At 37.2% G+C, this 16,789-nt stretch overlaps 2 protein-coding genes across 2 annotated transcripts in view; both read right to left on the bottom strand.

Moving 5' to 3' along the window:
- Positions 1-4,343, bottom strand: part of KCNQ (KCNQ potassium channel) — a 43,345-nt gene extending 39,002 nt beyond the window's left edge. The window contains exon 1 of the mRNA XM_070284572.1: positions 3,962-4,343. The gene's annotated coding sequence lies outside the window, so the exon portion shown is untranslated. The remainder of the gene's footprint in view (positions 1-3,961) is intronic.
- An 8,018-nt stretch (positions 4,344-12,361) lies between these two features.
- On the bottom strand, positions 12,362-14,965 carry LOC108085141 (uncharacterized). The gene is made up of 3 exons (XM_017181660.3): positions 14,686-14,965; positions 13,308-13,381; positions 12,362-12,660 (listed from the first exon to the last, which is right to left on the bottom strand). The coding sequence occupies exons 1-3, from the start codon at positions 14,701-14,703 to the stop codon at positions 12,417-12,419; spliced, it is 336 nt and encodes a 111-aa protein (XP_017037149.1). The 5' UTR covers positions 14,704-14,965; the 3' UTR covers positions 12,362-12,416.
- Positions 14,966-16,789: the final 1,824 nt, after the last annotated feature.

The raw sequence follows: 16,789 nt of genomic DNA, 5'->3' as shown, positions 1-16,789 counted from the left end.
AGGAAAAATGAAAATGTGGAAAAAGGCAGCTTGGCAGACGGCAGGCACTTGCTTAAGCGCTTTTCTTGGGGCAAAAATTATGTATACATGTGCGAACATATCAGCATAATTCCAGAAAGTCTGCCTAAGGACGAAGAACATGTCTATTTGGCTTCACTTTTGGCCTGGTTCCTGGTTTTTCACCCTCACTCCTCAGAGGGGCACGTGGGCGTGTTCATAATTTATTTCTAGGCAATTGACAGCCAAGCTAAATGCTTTACGCAGTGCCGAGTGTCGAGTGTCGAGTATCCTTCTTATTTCACCTTAAAAGAATCAAGGAGGAGGCCTCCTCCTTTTCCTTCTGCTAAATGGCGCATAAAATTTCACACTCAATTTGCTGTTATGCTTGCGGTTTATTAATGTCATATTTATGTAAATACTTCAAAATTGACAGCTCTGGACTATCGAATTAATTAATGACCCATTGGGCATTTTGCATTTTGCAGCAGTGACAGCTTTAGGACTTTGGCTGAAATCCTTGTGGTCAGTTCCTGAGAGAAAACGGGGGAAATAAACTTTAAACTTTCCTTTTTTTTGTTTTCCCCTGACTTTTGTGTTCTGGAACAAAAGTTTTTCCTTACTTGAACATAAGTTTCTGGTTTGCTTTTTTTCCCTTGCTTTTCTTTTCGAAAGAATCTCAAGAGGAATGCAGCGTGGAAATGCACAAAAGTGAATTAATTATGGCCGAAGGTAACGAGCGATGATAAATAGTTGCCAAGTCAACGGGAAGTCAGGTTTCAGGAGAGAAAAATAAGGTAAAAACTCTTATATTTTATTTCTAAAAGCAAATGATTAATCATGCCAAAAATATATATTCATAATGTCTTTATAACAAAGGAAATAATGGCTAAATTTGCCTTGATTTAATTTCATATTGCGTGCTACTCGAATTTCTATTCGTTTTTCTTTTTAAATGAGGTCATTAATCTAAACGAAATATTTTCATAATAGGATCAAAACGTTTCATTGTTTTTTTTTTCACCTAAATCAAGATAAAAGTAATATAGTCTAAGGTATTTCCAACAACCAAGTCTAGACAGCAATCAGTAAAATAAATCTTTATGAAAATGTCGTTTTAGGTAGCAGCTACCCTCGCTTTTCATCGATTTTGGATTTATGCGATTTATGCAAAAGTTGTCGAACTCAACTCCCTCCAGCAATTAAAATCTGCTTAGGGGCACACATTTTACTCAAGTTTTGATTAACCCAAATACATTTTCTGCAGGCAAAACAGAATTTTAATTGTTTTGCTGGAAAATCACAAGCTGATTTTCAACAGAAAATCCAATTGAGTGGCTCTCTGGTTAACGACACTTTGATGCCATTTCAAGTCATTCTCATTTTTTAAGTAAATGCAGTTTGACAAGTTCGTTTTCGTTTTCGATTTGCTTTAAGCAAGAAATTCTAGTGGCTAACTTAATACCCTTTTTTCAGGAGAAAACCTATATTAATATAGAATAGAAAGAGCTTTTTGCTAATTAGATTTTATCACAAAAGGGAATTAACTGGGCTTACTCTATCTATTTCATTTGTGAAAGTAATCAGCGGAATGCAGAAATTAATCCATCACAAAAAAATATGTTTTATTTATGTCAGGGATTTATTTACATTCCCAGCTTGATTACACTGAATAATTTTGTACCTTTGGTGGGTAGAGTTTTATATTTAGAAGAGCTCTAACCCACTCTTCTTCTATTTTTACTGCACTCGTTAAGGTTAGCCTGGGAAATTGGAAGTTCGGGGTCGTGCATTGCCATCATCCCTGACATTTGTCAGCTGCGAAATGGCCAAAGAAGCAGCTTACCATGGCCAACAACATGGCTAACCAGGCCAGGCCGGCGGCAGCTATGCGATGGATGGATAGATGGCTGGCTGGCATTGTCTCTGGGATTAGCCACGAACCAATCGAGTAGTAGATTGTAATTGTTACCCCAGCAGACATATATATCTGGCTATACTATAGATACTATATCCCCCAGATGCCTGATTGATGGGTGCAAAAGTGTGAAGTGCAGGACTAACCTTGGGGCTGTGGAGTAAAATCCTCTCTACCCATTCCTTCGGTGGCCCTGTAATTGATTTACCAAATGCAAATGCCTTCATCTCTCACTCAGCTTTTGCCGAGTTGTGTCCCCAATTTGAATGTCAGCCGGCAGGCGATATAATTTCAAGCACGTACACAGCCCTTTCCTTCTAATTTCCCCTCGAATTTCCTCTACCAAATTCCCCCACACTTTCAATTCTTTAAATTTCCATCTCGGTTTCATTTCGAGTTTCTGTTTCTGTTGCTGTTTTTGTTGCCGTTTCTATTGCTGTATCGGTTGTAATTGCCATATCGCTGGTGCCTTAGTTTGAATGGGGGGCTAAGTAAATTGGTTTGACAACCGCAAAGGGCAGGAAAGGCTGGTGCAGGAGGTTGTTTTACCCCTGTATAGGCCCCAGTTCCATTTCTCTACCCTCTCTGGGTGACACTCCCCAGCACGTTCCGGCCATGAAAATACTTTTTTTGGACAAGGAATCCAACACGTTTCAATACCCTGCGGACAGTCTGTTATAGTTCGGTGTCAGTTTTGTGACATATTCTACGAAATAGAGCTAAGAATTTAAGGTGTAATTCTATGTGAACTATACTCTCATTTCTCTTAGTTTCTCTCTCAGTTTAAATGCTAATTACATATTATTTTCACCTGCCAAACAAGGTTAAATGATTAAGTGGCTATTTATGGCAAATACTAATACCAACTATGGTCTTAAATGTTTGTGTTTGCCACCATTTAGTGAGATTAGATTTGTTTGAAATGTCAATAAGCCGAAATTCGCTTTAAAAATAGATGATTAATAATGAAATGGAAAGAGGGGAAATGTTATAATATATTCAAATTTCAGTATAAAGAAGTCACTTCATAAAACCAACCTTCAAACCCTTATAGATATATCGTTTTATTACAAACAAAAATAAAATATATAAACAGCTGACAGCTATAAAAATTTATCTTAAACTGTCAGTTCAAGGTTGGAGGGTCTTTCGAGCATAAAGATTCTATAACTCTGGCCATATATTTCACATTTCTCAAGTCAGATAAGATGTGTCTAGAGGTAATTCCCAGAAAACCGAGATAAAAACCAACTTTGACACCAACAGATATCAGAATTATTTGAAAATTGTCAAGTGGCTGGGCAGGGTATTCAGTGTGTCGCTTTCCCCCTGCAGTTTGTTTTTATCAAAAATTGAACTCTATATATTTTTGTGTTTTATGAGCAGCACATTTGTTGTCGTTGGCGCTTACTTGCCAAAATCTTTGGAATTTTTAATGATTATTTGGGGATTTTCTATATAATAGACCGCGTGTGTTACCGTCTCTCGTTTTTCTTAGTTTCTAATTTTAAACTTACAAATCCAAATCGAGCATGGGAATAATAATAATGGATCGCACTGAGGAATATGTTATTTTCTAAGTTATTTTCTGAGTTATTTTCTGCGTTATTTTCCGAGTTATTTTCTGCTGGGCCAAGAAGGCTGCAATTTGCTTTAACGAGCCGTTAACAACTGAATATTTGAATATTTAAATAAAATCTTATAAATACGAAATTGGTTCTTGTGGTGTATACAAAAACCTGCCCCTGCTGCCGCCCCCAAAACACGCATATATTTATATATTGGGATCCAAATGCAGGGGGCAGACATATAGAGCTGTATATCCAATAAAATCGGACGTTGTTTCCGCCGCCAAAAAGACCGAGAAACGTTCCTCAACCAGGAAAAAAAAACATAAAACAAAAACAAAATTAATTCCCCCGTCTTTCAGCCAAGAAATTTTGTATTACTGCAATATTTGCAATTTTTCCTTAGCTGAACTTTAACTTGCCGTGTTTTTGTTATTTATTTAAATAAATTTTGGGTATTTATTCGCTGTGCACGCACCTTTCTGACTGGATTTTTGTGGTGTTGTTAGCTGCTAAAGGCCAAAGATACTTGTTTTTGTTTACACTATTTATTTTTTTGTTTGATGAGTATTATAACTTTAATTTTCTATTTGTTTTTTTTAGGGGGAATAATTCACTGGCACACTCTCACAAATACAGAACACTTGCTTAACGATCTTTGTTATTTTTCTTTTTTATTTGCTTTTTTTAGACCTCGCCATTTGCACTTTGTATTTGGTGATAATATTCACGCTTGTGATTCGGTCGTCCGCCGGCTTCTTATCCGCGAGGCGAGATCGCGGAAAATCCGTATGGCGGAAAAGCGGCGGAAAATCGGAACGGACCGAGAGGGAGCACACGAGGAGCAGCCAGCAGCAGCGTTGCCGAGCGAGTGAGCGAAGAATGCGAAATTAACTCGCACAACCAGAACGTTGCGACGTCGAACATCAGCAGCGCTTCGTCGTCGTCATCAACATTCGTTACTTGTGCGAAAAAAGTGTTGTTTTCTCAAAGGCAACAAAAAAAAAAACATACATATATATACAACGAAAAATGCGAATAACCGAAAAGATGCCGCCAATACTTGGCTCCCAGCGACAACAATCCCAATATCAACCCCCCGCCCTGTTGGCCATACGTTAAGCATACGTCACCATTAGGGCCAAACATGTTCGATGTTGCGGCTCGAAACTGTTGCCCATGTTCAGTAGGTTGGTAGGTCACTGTTCTAACGTATCTGCATCTGTATCTGTATCGGCAGCAGGCGTATCTGTGCGAAGCGTATCTGTATCTGTACGCCATGTTCCACTCATAAGTTCATTAACGCAACAGTTCCAATGGGGTGCACTCGGGGAAAATAGCCATTAACTTGAAAACTCTTTAAATTTTTAGATTTTTAAGGTTTAAATGTGGAATTTTAAGCATATTTTATGGATTATATTTGGAAATAATAATCAAATTTATAAGTTTTGAGGATAAATAATATTAATAATATAGAAATTTACTCAAATTCGGAATATTCGGGTGAGATATTGTAATACAAGGGTTTTTTAAATTATAAAAATGATTTTAAAATTAATATAAAACATTTTAAATCGTATAAAAATTAAACTTAAACTGAATTTGCTGCTTAAAAAATTATTGCAAATTTTTTTAGGGTTTTTGAAAAGTCTAGTCCTTTTTGGAGGACCCGAAAAAATGTTGCACAATGTTAAGAGAATTAATTTCAAGAGGTTTTTATAGTTTCAAAGTAAAAAATTATATAAAAAGCTAATTATGAAGGTTGTTTCTGAGATATTTAATAGTAAATAAGGATATATAGGCCTAATTCTACACCTATTATTTATTTATTTTGAATCATCTCAATTCCACTTTATTTAAATTAAAGTTTTAACAATGTTAAAAATGCTTATAAATAATAACTTTATTTTTAATGCATTTCTAAATATTTCAAAATTTTTCTAGCTTTATTTTTACCCAATATTCTCCCCATTATTTCCCCCAGTATATGTTTTTTGTGTCTCTATAGCTTGTATCTGTTACTTGCTACAAGCCACCACCCGTTTAAGCCCTCCAAAAACATACCAAAATTTTGGGTAATTGCTTGAGGCCAAAAACAGCAAAGGCGTATTAATGAATGCCCTCGATTTGCACGTGATGCCGCAGTTTCCTTTGTGCGGTTTTTGGTGTCCTCGAAAGGGTTTCGGTTTCGTTTATTTACTGTACTCGGCTGAATGGATTCGAAACCCGGTAATAATGACATTCGGAGAACTGCCAAAACTAAAGTTAGTTTAAGAACGGGTTGAACATCAATGAATACAAATAAGATCCTGATTGCAAAGGGTTTCTATTGGATTTCAGCCCTGTTTAGTTGGGCAATTCTATGGCCATGTGTATACTTTACCCCAAGGAACACAATTATTTTGAGGAATAGATTCGGACACAGCTTGCTTTTCGTTTAATTAATTGTCAGCCGAAAGAATAATTGTGCGTTTCCTTTTTAATAATTCAAAGAAACTCAAGGGAAACTCAAGGGAAACTCAAGTGATTTCAACAGAAAGACCGACCTTGAAAAATAATCCTATTAAAAAGGTGCAAATATAATCATTTATTAGGACCAAGGGCTTAAATATTTCATTAATTTTAAAGGGGTTAACGTAAAGGTCAACAGTTGTCGGGTTAAAAAAAAATGTGATTCAATGCCAACAGAGATTTATTTATTGAAAAAATATTTAATAAATTACAACTTTGAATGTTGTATCATATTTTAGGTAATTGTTGAAGTATATTTAGATATTTTTTAAAAGTAAGAATTGTCTAAGCTTTTCTATATAGATAATTGCAAAGTAATACAACCAAAAAACAGTACCGAAACCCTCTTCAGAGTCCATTTTTATTTATATCTTTCTTTTTCTTTAAATATTTAAAATGTTTTATATATAATTTACTTCAATTTAAAGCCTCTTCTTATCCTTATTTACAAAATATTACCCATACCTCTCATTGTTTGTATAAACCTTCACTTTTTGAATCGATTTTCAAGCGGATTTCGTATTGATTTCCCCCCTCGAAAAGGCTAATATTTCTGTTTGTTTATGGCTGCATAAAGTTCGCCTCCATTCGCACCTGCCAGCGGCACCTACACATACACATATTCCCTGGTACATATTTCACATATTTTGCGAAAACTGAAAAATTCCATTTGGTCCATAATGAGTCGCCAAATTTGTTGGCCTTTCTAATGGTGCATTTTGTTGTTTTTCCTGGGCTTGGAACTTTCCCTGCCAGACCGTAAAATATGCAACTACATTTCGGTTTTTCCAGCTGTGGGGAAAATACAAATCGTAATTAATATGTGCATGTGACGAACGCATTTATTTTGCCCGAATTTGCGGCGGAGGTTGGCAGATGTTGCCACCGTCCCCCGCCGATTGGTGGGAAACCGGCGGCATTTAGCATTTAGCGGCCGTTTTATGGCCATCTAATTAACTGGCCGGAGAGTACTGGCCAAAAGCCCAAATTAATTGGGAATTAAACGGGCCGGGAAGCAGAGCTAAAGTTCTCATTGCTAAATGGGCCCCATAAAACCAGTATGCAAATAATAAAACCGAGGCCCGGACATTGATTCCCCGTTCTGGCATTGAATCGGATGCTCCTCCCAGAGGCAATAAAATCGCAGCCCATCCCAGGACTAAGCCCGGGACTCTTCTGCCCATTCAGCTCGACCATATCCTCTCGGAATCGTAAAAGAAAATATGAAAAGTCGAGGCACGCATAAGTGACCAGCAGGCGAGTTTTCCTTTCCCTTTTTCGGGGGGCGGCCTGCGGCATAAACTATATTTAACAATCTGTTTATATGGACTATGTTTGCCTCCCTGCTTTATGCACTGAAGTCAGCAAATCTGTACTTTTATGTTTGTATTTCAAATATGCCTGGGCAGAGAGGGTCACGGTCCTGGACCACCACGTCCACTCGAGACAAATGTCCTCTTTTGGCCAAGCCAAGCTGCCGCTGCTGTTATTTTTGGCCAACTAGAAAATTATGGCTGTTGGGTGAGGTGGAATGATGTATACCCTGGGGGCGAACTTGGCCTAATCCAAGCATAAAAAAAATTGATTTTTTTGCGTCAAAGGGTAAGTCGCAATGAATGACCCTGATATTTATGGGACGCAGAGTTTAAGTTGTAAGAAGAATACGTTTCTAGGTTTGTAATCTAGAAATATTAATAAAGGTTTTTAAAAATGCTTAAAGATGTCTTTTAAATGGAGAATGTATTATGAGTTTCAAGATGAATTGAGAGTGCTTAGATCTTTTAAAATGATTATAATCTTAGATTTAATCAATATTTCAATTTATATATTTTTATAAACATTTTCTCCTCTAAAATAGTAATTTTATAGATGCATTTCTCAATTCAGTGAAACAATAAATATTTTAGAAATATATTTTTCCTTGTTATTAATGAATTATAATTTTCTTAATTTTATAAAACAATAAATCTTCTCAAAAATATCCATATCTCCTTGTCATGAATTTCTGAACTTAAGCTCCAAAACTCTTACAATCCAATTGACAAGTTCCTCATGTATATATTCCTAGCTGATGGGAAATTAGTAAAGGGATTTGTAACTTGGCCTACCAACTTGGTGTCGCAACTAATCCGCAAATCCAGCTACCATTTGATTAGCCAGCATATTTATCACTAAGTAGCCGAAAAGTAGTTTGTCTACGCCATTTCCATTCTCTAATACAAACGAAAAAGAAAAATACAGACCCCATTCCCTATACTCTCCCCCCTGAAATGCCAAAATGTTTTCTCATTGTTATGCGTGCTATGCACAATTTTTTGTATTTGTATTTGTGTGTTATTGCCTGTGTATGAGTGCCAAGTGCAAGTGTATGTGAGGTGTGGGTGGTGGGGCGGCGCGGGACACATGCGTGCGATTTATTTGCTGTCACCACAAACACAAACATCAGCGGAGATAGGCCAACAAACAGTGGTTGTCAAGGGAATAGGGAAATAATTGATGAATTTTTAGTTTAAAAAAATATGTATCTATATAAAGTTAATTTATAATATAATATTTATAATATAACAAGAAAGAAAGCAAACTTTGGCCTTGCAGGTAACAATTAAAATATATCATAACTAAGCCAAAAATGCATTAATTTCGATTCGGAAAGCAGTTTTGTGCTAGTTTTTATTAATTTAAAAAAACTGCATATCAAATTTAACATTTTAAGAAATCAAAATTTTTGGCCATTTTTGCTCATTTTAATGATGTAACCCCTTATCAAATTTCCCAAAAATGGCCAAAAAATCGATTTCTTCCTGACATGTCTAGAAAGATTCGCATGTTGATGCTGATCAAGAATATATATGGTTTATGGGGTCGGAAATGATTCCTTGACTTAGAAAAATATTATTTTTTATTATAAAATCGGATTTTTTATATTAAAAAACTTCTTGCTTTTTTTTTAAATTAATAATATCATAACTCGGCCAAAAGAGCATTAATTTTAAATCGGAAAACAGTTCTGTGCAAGATTTTCTACAGTTAACAAATCTGCATACTTCATTTAAAAATTTTGAAAATTCAATTTTTTATCAAAATCAAAAATTTTAATGATCTAACCCCTTATAAAATTTTGCAAAAATGGCCAAAAAATCGATTTCTTCCTGACATATCTAGAAAGATTCCCCTGTTGATGCTGATCAAGAATATATATGGTTTATGGGGTCGGAAACGTCTCCTTCACTGCGTTGCAAACTTCTGACTAGATTTATAATACCCTGCAAGGGTATAATAAATAATTAATAATATGTAATAAAAATACCTCTTTTCAGAAAACTTCTCAAGAGTCCCGATTATGAAAATCATTGTGGTTAGTAAAACATAGCCTACTTTTTGGTGTTTTCCTTAAATCTAAGATTAAAAGAGCTACATATCAGCTAACATTTAAAATATTTTTCTATTTATTTGATAACAAAATTAATAAAATTCTAAAAAAGTTAAATTTCCCTAATTATACAACCCCTATTTCCCTGACCTATGCCGTTAAAATATACCCATATAGTATAGCCACAGTAACAATGACTTTCGCACCCTCAACCAACACTTCGGCCCACAAATTAACCCAGGCACGTAGCTCGCTTAGGCGGCCTAATCAAATAGAAGCGCCCAAATCAAACAACAACAAGTGAAGAGGCAGCACAACCAGCAGCTACAGCTATAGCCAAAGCCAAAGCCAAAGCTAAAGCTGAAGCAGCCACACGAAGAGCTAAGTAAATATATGGGCTTCACACCCACAAATTGGCGGGGGACTTTCATTCAGACACCAGCTCCCAAGTCCTTGGCTAACTGAATTCCCACGAGCAACTGGCGGGCCATTGATTTGCCAGACATTCAAACGCACGGGATCCGTGCTCCTCCTGTCAATTCCAGACGAGATCATTCAACTCATTTGACACCTATTAAAATAGGAAATAAATACAGTTTAAACTTTTTAGTTTATTTTATTACTTTAGTCAAATGGTGGCAAATGCTTTTATAATATAATAATATAAAATATATATAAAAGAAATACATTTAACATAAAATCTATTCACTTTACAGCAGCTCAGCCTATGCTTGCAGTGACATTACTGTTAAACACCACATTATCGACCAGCTTTCCGTTTCCGCTGCTAATTCAACAGGGTTTTATCAGTTTTTAAGCTTACCTTAGGCTTACTTTCTGTCCACAACTTCGTAGATTTGTAGCTCAATGGTTTGGAAAATTAGAAAAAGAATTTTTTAACAATGCTATGAATTTGTTTATAATTTCTATATACATTTTCAAAGTTTCCTAAAAGAAAACTAGCTTAACAGCGGCTTTGCCTTAACTAACAGAGCTGGAGCCCGCTGTTAGCCACTGCTTTATCGACCCGCTCTACTGGCTGTTGGAGGTGATTAAGTTACACTTGCTTTTCCTTCTTGGCACACCACACACACACACACACTCTAGTGCCAATGGGTGGTATGTAGTGGGTGGCATGTAGTGAGTGGTTGCCGCTAGGCGCTTGTATTAATTAGGCCCCCCGCCTAGCCCTCCCGCAGATCTTTCGCAGAGTTGTTGAGTGCTGAGTAAATTGAGTGGCTCTACATGACGAGTGGCATTAGCCTTTGTTGGCCGTGTTGTAGCTGCTGCTGCTGATGTAGCCTCTGTTGCTGCCTTTGTAGCTGCTTATGCCTTGCCTCCGCTTTGAGTGGCTGCCACTTGAGTGGCGCTAAAGTCGTGGAAAATGAGCCATCAACAGCTGCCGCCCGAGGCAGGCTGTTTGCTTGGGCGAAAAGGAAAAAAGGCAGGGGAAAATATACAGAGGGAAATTAAAAAAATATAGATTTTGATATATTTTATGTTATTTATTTATTACTGTTCTACATTTTGTGAATGAAATAAATAATATATAATAATATTAGATTTTTCATTTAGAAATAGATTCCTAAAGTAAACTGCCTTTAAAAATATGTATACTTTCTTCTAGCACATTTTACATTTAATTTCTTAAAGAAAACACTTCTTCTTATTTTAATTTAATTACAAATTCTTTAGGTTTCTTTTAAATTTCTTGCAGTGTTGCCATGGGACCAACGGCCAACAGGCAACAGGCGAAGCAGCGTGCCCGGCAAGCCAGTTGTTGACATTCTTTCTTAGCCTGGCTGTTTGACTAGACGCCCCAGCACGTGCTGCTGCTGCTGCTGCCGGAGCGAGTGGGACAGAGCAACGCTGGGGGGGAAGCGGAAACCAGCTGGGCATGCATATTTCATGGCGTAAGCCAGCTCCTGTCCCAGTCCACCAGTCCCTCCTGGTGGAGGATGCCACAACATCATTACAAACAGCCAGCGCGGCTGTGGGTTTACTCTGCTGTTTCGCATGTCGCACGCTTCATTTATTTATGCACAAATATCCCAGAGAAGGTGCAGGTGGCAAGGCAAGGCAGCAACATCACCACCAGCAGCAGCAGCAGTAGCAGCAACATCACTGACAGCAACAGCTGGAAATTTTCAATTCAATCAGTTTAAATCTCACTGCCGCAAGTCCTTGAGAAAAAAGGTAATTTTCCTGCAATTTTTCAGTCACAAAAGTTGGCATTTCATCACTACAGAGATTTAGTTTATACATTTTATATTATTCAGAGTTTAGAATATACAGCGAAGAGAGAAATGCTTAAAGATTGCAATAAAGTTGGGAATATTTTTTGGTATTTTATCAAAGTTTAAGATTTATATATATATATTTTTTTTAAGAAAAACAACTTGCATTGATGAAGAAACTTGCAAGTTTTTAAATTGAATCATTGAAAAGCTTAAGAAAAATATGGTTTTTATTTTTTAAGATTTAAATAATTAAGTTTGGCCTATAAATCTACAAACAAAGACACATTTAGAGACTTTTTAAGAGAACTTTTTCAATTTTAAAGTCAATTTATAGTTAAATATCTCAAAAAATGTGCCTAACTCATATACAAACTATTGACCTTTTGTATTCCCCTGAAAACACACTCAAACACATGTTTATTTGCCAAAAACTTTGTCGTGACTGAAATGCCAATGAATGTTGAACCGAAACCCACATAAAAAAAAAGTACAAATACAAAAGAAAAACAGCTCTTAGACTCTTTCTTTAAATTGAGCTTAAGTATAATATTTGTTTATTTTATTGCACAGAAATGTTTGTAGCTTCTCCTATTTTTTTTTACGTATTTTTCTTACACACTAAAAACAGTGACAAATCAGACCCAGACTTTTGCTGTGCTTCCTTTTTTTTACTCTCTCTGTGGCCTCGCCTCGTATTTTGGTTTATTTTCATCTTAATCTGCGTAAATTGTATTTCATTTGATTTCATTTTCCCCGCTGTGCGTGTGTATGTGTGTGTGTGGGCGGCGGATGTGGGTGCTCCTGTGGGTGGCTCAGACAAAGGGATGCCGCGTGCGCCGCTTGGCCTTGATGGGATACTCGTAGCCCTCAAAGTCGTCGTCCAGCTCGTCCTCCTGATGGTTGTGATGGTGATGGTGGTGGCTGCGGCTGCTGTGGTGCTTCTTCGGCTCGTGGTGATGCTCCTTGACCGGCACCGGAATGGGCAGTGGTACCTTCTTAATGACCGTCTTCGTGTGCACATGTGTGTGATGCTTCACCGGCACGTGTATTCGGATCCTGTGAATGAGGGGTTGGGGGCCATCAAAAGTGTTACACAGAGGGAAATAATAGGGTGATTTGGGAGGTTACTTCTCTTGGGTGGGGATTTTTAAGGTTATTTTTGTACTAAGCTAGGTTTTTGAAAGGTTAAATGGCTTTGAAATTAGGGAGAAGTTTAAAAACTTTGCTTGAGGCTTTAAAATATTATAAAATATTGATTTTTTTAAGACTTAAAGGTCTTTTAAAATATAAAAAGTTATTGATTTATGATTAAGAAGCAGCCTTAAGGCTTTTAAATATCATAAAATATTGATTTTTTGAACTTTAAGGTGTTTAAAATTATAAAAAGGTATTCACATATGAGTAAAAACTATCCTCAAGGCTTTTAAATATCATAAAATATTTGTTTTTAAAAGCTTAAAGGTCTTAAAAATTATGTAAAAGTATTTATTTATGATTAAAGACCTAATTAACGACTTTCAAAATTTTATAAAATATTTTTATAGGTAGAAACTAACTTTAAACTCTCTAAGAAACTTGCATTTACATTTACATAAGATATTTTCTTGAATATTTTTAGAATATTATTAGTTTATTATTTAGCTAATTATTTCTCTTAGTGGAATCGTTAAAGGGGCGTGTACTTTTGGGGGGCTGGGTCTTACTTCAGCTTGTCGCTTGATGGATGGCCGCCTGCCAGTGCGAACATCATGCAAGTGATGAACAGAAAGCTTAATGCCTGCAACGGAAACAAGTATAAAGATTACGGATTCAAGGTTATTGCCCTCTCTTAAATATATATATATATATACTTTTTGTACCAAACAGCTCATAAACAGCCAAACAATACAATTAGCATAATAATACGCATTCAGGGACCTTATTTTATATTGGCAGGCCCATCTAATGATGATGGGACCGAACCTCCTTCATCCGCAGGACACTTTCGCTTGTGGGGGCGTGACGAAAGCTGTCAGCCGCACGAAGGACGAAGATGAGGACAATTTTGAGCCCCGGTCAACTTGGAATTAGAAAACAATTTTGCCAGGCTCTTCGCTCTCAGGATTGGTCCTTTTTTTGGCAACAACTGTGAGGCCTTAAATCAAATGGTTATTCATTTTGGCTGATTGCTTGAAAAGCGTTGGAAAATAAGAAAGAAAATTCTTAAGAAATGGCCATTCCATGAGGGCTTTAGGGAGAACATAATGTATATAATTTCCTTAAGATTACCAAAACTAAGTAAGACCATTTATTTAAAATGTTATTTACAAGTTGGGAGAATGAAATGATTCATCGAGTACTTTTACTATACTCTAAAATCATTAAATAAATGTTTCAGTCAATTTTTAAATTAAATATTTTTTTTTTAAAGAAATTATGATTACGAAATATTGTTGAGTTCGTTTTTATAATTAAAACAAAACCTTTAAACTTGCAAAAAATAAAAACAAAAAAAAGTCAACGAAGTCTTTGCTTTAATATAAACTTTGGCTTCAGTGGTGAAACCATAGAATTATAATCTTGATTATACAATAATAAAGTTATGTATATATATATATATTTTTTTTAATTTTCTGACTTTTCCACAATCACTAAACAAGTGCCTTTCACTTGCTGTGTGTGTGTGCTGCTCCCTTTACTATTGTCCAAATATGACTTTCCCTTTGTTGCACATTTTTCGTTCAATTAACCGTTTATGGCCCACTTGAGAGTTCTTTTCATGTTTCAACAATTGGCGGTTGTAAAAAACAAATTAAGTTTTTGTGGTTATATGCGTCTCGTTTTGTTTTGTTTTATTCATTTCCCGCGCGATTGGAGTCAATGAATGCGTTGTTGCAAAATGAAAGCGTTTTTTTGTTTTGTATCTTTTTATTATTTGCATATTTCCCGTACACTTTTGGGGGGACTTTCTAAGCCGGATTTCATTTTAAATATTTATCTTTATTATACATGTTTTTGCCCACAAAATAATTTCAAGTGTTTACATTTCGTAGAGTTTGTTTTTTCACGCCTCCCCCGCCGCAAAACGTAATTAACACTTACTCCTTGGGGCAAATGCATTGTTGTTTGCGGTTTTTGTTCTATTTTCTGTTTTCTTTTTTTTTTTTTTTCCTATTTGTTTGATATTGTTTAATTGGATTAAAGCAGCGGATTTCGGTTAACCAGCGTCGACGGGCGTAGAAATGGAATTGCTCTGGGACCCGCCGCCTGCAACCGCTTAAATATGAGGCAAAAAGCAAAGAAAAAAGTTATGAGCTACAGTGAAACGTGCCACCGACTGGAAGCGTCAGCGCACACGCCGCCAAACAAATGTTGCTGAGTTGGAAACAAAGTAAAAAAAAAAAAAGTAAAAATAAAAAAACCAAACAAAAACATAATCAAGTCGCTTTCAGGGTGCCGGCGGTGCGGTGCGGTGCGGAAGTGGCCAAGTTGTCCAAGTTGTTGCCTCAAACTGCCACTGCGGCAGGTTAAGACTGCACCTCTCTCCATCTCCTCGGGTTCCCTCGTTGAATCCAACTCGGAATTGGACTCGGAGACGGACTTGGAGTCGGACTTGTGGCCATGTTAACTGCCGCCTGGCAGCTCTAAGCCGGATCGCAGCTGGTCGACTTGGGCAAGACGCTGCAATGCTCAAGGGATGTATATTTAGAGGAAAATTATAAAAAAATCGATTAATATAATGCATTTAAAACTAATATCCTATTTTAAATATTGTAAAGTTTGTTAAAAACCCTATTTTAAAGCTTAAAATTGCAATTTCTTTCGATATAAATATCCCCTTAAGCTAATATATATCTCTTTAATTTCTTATTAATTATCCTTGTTAGGATTAAGGAGTTGTGATTTAATATAACCCCATATACCCCTATAAGTTGTCCCATAGTAGGGTATCTCGCCACCCTGACATGATAGTGAAAACAGATGCCGCAAATAAACCGAGAGCCAAAACAGAAACGAGACCCACCAAAGTAACCAGCAAAGTCAAACGCCACCGGCAGCTCAAGCTCAAAGCCACAAGCACAAGCACAAGGGGGAATCCCCATCTCTCCCTCCTTTGCCGAAAACCAACTCGACTGAGGCTAGGCTAGGGAGTGCAGGGGTATCGTACATAGGTGTAATTGAAGCCTGGGTCTGGGTGCCTCTCTCAGTTAAACGCAGCGATTATGTCGGTCTGCCCGCCTCCAGCGGTCGAAAGGGGGCGGTGCTGGGTGGCAGGGTGGGCTGGCGCCGGCAGCTGGTTGCCTGCCGTTGCAACTCGCAGTTTTCAGTTTCAGTTGCACTTTCAGTGGCAGCGGCAAAGGATTTGGTTTTGGCCAGCTTCCTGGTCAGGCATTCGGTCTTGGTCTCGCATTCGTTTGTCGCAAATTGAGTTGTGCGCTGAAATATGTCGTCGTGTCAACCGCAATAGAGCACTGAGAGAAAATTGGTATTAGAAAATGTGTAAATAATAATATTTAAAATTTGAATAGGGTTTGAAAGAGTATGTCTAAGCTGTCATTCGTCTTCAGTTAGACCTCTAAAAACCCTTATAAACTTGCAAATTATTTTGTCTATCTGTAACCAATAATTATTTGCCACAATGTTGCTCTATGTTTTGATTACAGTGTACGCCTGCACCCGCACCCGACCTGCATTTGATTGCAATTTAAATGTGCTGCTCCGCGATGGCAATTCATTTGATTGGGCCCATTCTGGCCGCTGGGCCCCCGCACTTTGGCCATTTAAGCCAGTCGTCGGTGGGGCATTCGAAGGCAGCCAATGAATGTAAAATGTAATGCAGGAAGCGCTCTATTTCGGCTGGCTAATCAACTGGTTTCGTGGCACGCCGCCGTCGCGGCGATTGCATAACAATGACAAATCCAGACCAGACCAGAGCCGCACGACACTTGGTCATTGTCTTCGCCACGGCGGTGGCTCATCCGACATCCAACTAGTTTCTGGACTGCTGTTCCGCCTGACATGATATAACCGTACTTTTGATACATCCACTTATTGGCCTGCAATTGTAATTGCGGAAAGTTTGAGGAGTTTTTCTCCATTTTTTTCGCTGCCTTTGGGTCTTGTTTTCTTTTCTTTTTTTTTCGCGGGTTCCCAGTGCCAGAAGTTGGGCAATTAACGGACACATTTTGATGATATAATCACAAAA

This window comes from Drosophila kikkawai, chromosome 2R (genome assembly GCF_030179895.1).
Source record: "Drosophila kikkawai strain 14028-0561.14 chromosome 2R, DkikHiC1v2, whole genome shotgun sequence".
NCBI classification, from domain to species: Eukaryota; Metazoa; Arthropoda; class Insecta; order Diptera; family Drosophilidae; genus Drosophila; species Drosophila kikkawai.
This window is presented reverse-complemented; position numbering and strand designations above follow the sequence as displayed.